This window comes from Frankliniella occidentalis, unplaced genomic scaffold (genome assembly GCF_000697945.3).
Source record: "Frankliniella occidentalis isolate FOCC.00 unplaced genomic scaffold, Focc_3.1 Scaffold71, whole genome shotgun sequence".
NCBI classification, from domain to species: Eukaryota; Metazoa; Arthropoda; class Insecta; order Thysanoptera; family Thripidae; genus Frankliniella; species Frankliniella occidentalis.
The window spans coordinates 1,000,734-1,005,550 of record NW_026267201.1 but is presented as its reverse complement, the minus strand read 5'-3'; the positions used below and the strand labels follow the sequence as shown (position 1 = coordinate 1,005,550).

Sequence of the window (4,817 nt, the reverse complement as noted above, 5' to 3'; positions counted from 1 at the left end):
GAGAGAGTCGTAAAAAGAAGGACTTTTATCGACGCGGCTCGGCATGCCGCAAGAGTAAATTTTTCATTGCCCTGCTCCAAAACGTGTCATCAATAAGCATCTGCGGCCGACCTAGACCTCTCTCTCTCTCTCTCTCTCTCTCTTCCCCTCTTTCTCTCTCTCATCTGCCCCCTTAATCTAGGGGTTGAGGATGAGGTGGGGAGTGCAAGAAGACGGCCGAGTGACTTATAAGAATGCAGATTTATTCCCCCTTGACCCAATACCATAAAAAAAGAGGCCGGCGTAACGAGTTTTCATTTGAATAGCATCTGCCTGCGGGGCGCTGTGCCGCCCAAGCGCCCGCTGTCGTCAAGCGGAGACTATCCACCTTGATCAAAATCAAAACCCACCCACTAAGAAGTGAGGATAGGAGAGGGAGGGAGGGAGGAAGGAAGGGGTGGAGAAGAGGGAGGGAGGGAGGGAACGAGAGAGAGAGAGAGAGAGAGAGAGAGAGAGGGGGGGGGGGCATCACGTACGACGCCCACCTATCATGACCGGCGCCCCATCGCGCGCCCCTCCAGGGGACACGACACCCACATGAGATTCCTCGTAAGAAGCATCATTGTTGGTCTGGGTGGCGTGGGACGTACACATTTTCATTCTGTCGCCACTCACTTGCTCCTTTGTAGTTTGATGCGTGCTCTCTCCCTCGTATTTCCTCCGCCTTTCCCTCCCCCCCACCCACCCCTCTTTTCTTATACTCTATATAACCTGTTTGGTGTTCTCAATTTCAGTTTCACCCGCCAGCGCATACTTCCCCTTGCTCTTCTTGGGACAACAAGCTACAGCGAAGTGGGAGCGACGGAGAAGCTTAACCTGCACGGTTAAAACTTACACCCACACTCACTACTTTCTTACAACAGTAATCGTAAAACGAAAAATCCGAGAAAAATCGGATTTGTAACGTACGAAGGATTCAAAAAAGCCATATTACAAACGAATTTTTTTTATACTACAAACAACTTCTTTGTATAACAAATGAATTAACTTCTTAGTACGTTACGAAAAGAAGTGGTTCGTAAGAAACAACACAATCGGAATAATGACCGTTGCAAGCTCACGATGTAAGTTAGGCCGAATACAGTCCGCACCCGTCAATATAAAATGATCATTCTGTCCGCAGGAGACCGCAATTCCCGCAGTTTTTAACACGGCAGCACACCGAGGATTAGACGAGGTCGCGTATTTTGCCGGGGATAGGGAGGGGAACGCCTTGATGAAGAAACTCGACGACACATGAGGTAACGAGGCCTCAGCAGACGGGTTTAGGATCAGAGATTACAGGCGGTTATTTGACACTATGACTGTGCAACGTGGAACACGCAGAGCATAGGGTGCATAGGGTTGTGAAGGGTGCACAGAACAGGAGGTGCACTGCGCAGTGCAAGGGCAGCGCCTTGCCGTGCCATCGGAAGAAATTTCTTTTTAAGTGAATGAGATGGCGTGGGGCACATTGCACAAGATGAGCCGCTTGGGGAGAATGGAAAGGGCCAGAGAGAGAGAGAGAGAGAGAGAGAGAGAGAGAGAGAGAGAGAGAGAGAGAGAAGGCGACGGAGATGGAAGAGGAAGTGGAACAGGAAACGAGGAAGGACCGTCGGAAAAAGAAAACTCGCGCGCGACTCTCATCTGGACCGGGTTGGATTAAAAACAAGACGGGAAAAAAAGGTAGGGAAACACGAGGGAAATGAGGGAGAAAACGACGTTTCATCGCAAAGAGTCAGAAAAAAGGTTATTGATTATTCTGTGCGTTTTCCTCTCTTCCTCTGGCGCTCCCCTGCTGCAGCGCGTGCACTCCACCCAAAGCACTCTCCACTATCGAGACATCACTTGCAGAGGTGCGCAGTTAGGAGGAGCACTGCGGCAGACACCGAAAGGAGCGCGTAACTGGCCATAGCGAAGCGGTGGACCTAGAAACTAGGCCAGCCTTATCAAAATTTTAGCTTCAGCATTATTTTTCCTATAGCATCACCCTTTTTTTCTATAATTTACTATAATTGCGACGCTGCAGCAATCATAAGCACAAACAATAAACTGTTAATTTTTTGCTTCCTCTAGTTCTCCCTGTTTTCTCGTAATCGGCTACAGCACTGCCTGGGCTGAGACCTGTCAATGAAGATGATGGCGCTGACGCAAACTTACCCATCCACCCGAGGTGTTCGGACTTTTCAAGTTTCGCACGGAATCTCGTAACCTCTTGCTTAAGGTCTTGAACGACGGGGGGCAAAACTTCATAGTCCATCCGCATCTGACGTTCCAGTTCAGCCACCCTGTGAAACAAGCAGGACGAAGCCCAATAGAGTCCCTTTCGCTCATGGCATGGCAGCAAGAATTTCATACTGTTGGATCGTTCGATACGCGAGGCGGGTAAAGGGGAGAGTAGGGGCCCCCGCACCTGCGACCATAACTTCATCCAAGCCCAGTTGGCTGCGAGAGAGAATTAGCGGTAAAGTGTTGTGGCTCTGTTAAATATTCGATATCAATCTGACTTTAAAAGGACTAAAACGATTATTTTTCACTTCTAGGGTACCCCACAGACAGAGCCGCCATAGCTTTTAGGGATGGGCGTATTAAAATATTTTACTGCAAATTACAGCAACTTCACTTTTTTGCTTAAAATGGAGGCTGGTCTTGTAGCAAACCAGTGGTGATACCGCTCTTCCAACAGTGCCGAGTGCCCCGAGAACTGCCACGGACTCGACGAGGTAGGGAGTATAGAGAGGACGTTGGGCCGTTGGGCCGTTGGGCCGTTGGGTCGGGGCGGAGGTCCACCCTGTCGCATGTAGTTGCTTGTTCGAGTGGGCCAGTTGATGAACAGCAAAGTTACGCGCGCCAAAGTGACCAGCGGCAACTCACCCCTCCCCTCCTCTGTCCCACTCCCCTGGACTAGCCTCGGTAGAGAAGCGAAAACTGTTAGACTAACTACAAACTATGAAAGCGAGAGGCGCCTAAACGAAAAACGACCGAAAAATAGTTGTATTGCAAATGGGAAACACAAATAATAGACTTTAGTGTACAAATTACTCGGATTTTATATTATATTTGTGATTCTCACCTGTTTTCTAAGGCGATGAAGTCGACGCCCACCTGATCCAGCAGCATGCCTGCAAAACGAGAGATAGGTTTTAACAAGTCTGGACAGGAAGATCTATAGATCAGGTTATTATATAATATCCTAAATCATTTTGATTTTTTAAAAAAAGAAACCCTTCCATTGCAAATATTATGAATGTATTAATTTAACTTCGTAAAGTTCAGAACACCAATCAGATGCAAAAAAACAAACAAGATGCAACCGAATAATGAATGCAAAACATATAGCTCACATGCACACAGCGCCTAAAAGACGACATAATAAAACATTTACTAAGATTCTGGCTACGGCAGGCTTGCTAAATTTTTGAACAGCCGTGGGGAGGAGGGGAGAAAACCGGTTACACTAGCCTGATTTATGTACCACGATCAAGTAACGAATGTTACATTTTTCAGAGGTTAAGGTTTGGGCCACAAAGCTCTCCCACCACCTCACTTACACTTACATGATGAATTGAAATCGAAAATGTTTAAAATGCACAAAAGCATTTCTTACTGCGAGTGTTGAAAGTAAGGTCCCAAACTATACGGTCCCGACTTGACACCTGGATTTGTCCCGCTATGAGCCGAGCACCGCGACACGACCAGCGGCGCAGGACAGTTGAGGACAAGAGAGGATTTAGCTTTCTCTGCCGAGACAATTTCAAGGCCACTTTTCTCCCTCGGCTCTATAAAAGAATCCTCTCCAGATGCTTTGGTCTGCGAGGCGGAGTGCGGATGCTGAGAGCACTCCAGGGACCGGCGCAAAGGAAAGGATGGAAAAGTGGGAAGGAGATGGAGGAGCAAAAGGGTGGGGGTGGTGCCTCGACTGACCGACAGAGAGGGGTCAGCCACGAAGGTGCCGAGGGTCGGCCGGCCGACGGCAAGTCGAGGCGCAACGGCCGTCGACAGGTCGGAATCCCTTCCAGCGCCTTCCATCGAAATTCAATTCTATTCGTCCAAAACACAAGCGGGGTGAAACGAGAAGGGCCCGGCCGCAGCCGCAGGGCTGCACGGTGAAGCAACGTGGCCGGGCCCACCAGGCTGTTCAAACTAAAACAGAAGGCGTTCTGGGAAATCAAGAGTTGGCCCGCATTGAGCTAAAGCGTTCCAAGATGATGAAACGTCTCAAGCAGGTACCAAGTGAGACAGTAAATACTACTGTATTATTGAACCAGGACCGCTTGAAAATAAACAAAATAAATTACGGAAACAAACAGTGAAAAATAAATCTAAAGAGAATTTAATCGTATACTTTTCTCCTCGCACGGGCCAGCGCCTAACCTTTTAATCTCATTTGTCTTCACACGCCGTGGGGGAGAAAAAAAAAAGAACGGTAGTAGCGGAGGCGCCAGAGAAAAGCCTCCTAGCCCAGCCCAGCGCTGATGCGGCTTTGTTATCATGTGAGCTCGTTCCACACACTCGGCGCGTCAAAGCGCCCCAACCTCACCTGCAGCGAGTCCGCCCCGCCCCCGGCTGCCCCCCGGCCAGAGATTGGCCCCCCGGCCGGCGGCCACACCACACCGCCGCAAAGAAAGTTATTAACTGGGTAAAGCGGACGGGATACATTGTGAGTTAATATTAGCCCGGGCCCGGAGGAGGCAAACAAGGTAAAAGCGGTAGACGAGAGAGCGAGCGAGAGCCGCTGCCCTGCCCGGCAGCGAGGGAGATAGAGGCGTACGGGTAACAAGATTGGGGGAGAGAGGGGG

General features: G+C 49.5%; 1 protein-coding gene across 1 annotated transcript in view; it reads right to left on the bottom strand.

Annotated features, from left to right (window-relative positions):
• Positions 1 to 4,817, bottom strand: part of LOC113206289 (high affinity cGMP-specific 3',5'-cyclic phosphodiesterase 9A) — a 176,708-nt gene that overhangs the window by 69,513 nt on the left and 102,378 nt on the right. Inside the window, exons 6-7 of the mRNA XM_052268509.1 lie at positions 3,092 to 3,140; positions 2,179 to 2,306 (exon numbers count right to left, since the gene is read on the bottom strand). Of these exons, the coding sequence (XP_052124469.1) occupies positions 2,179 to 2,306; positions 3,092 to 3,140 (177 nt within the window). The remainder of the gene's footprint in view (positions 1 to 2,178; positions 2,307 to 3,091; positions 3,141 to 4,817) is intronic.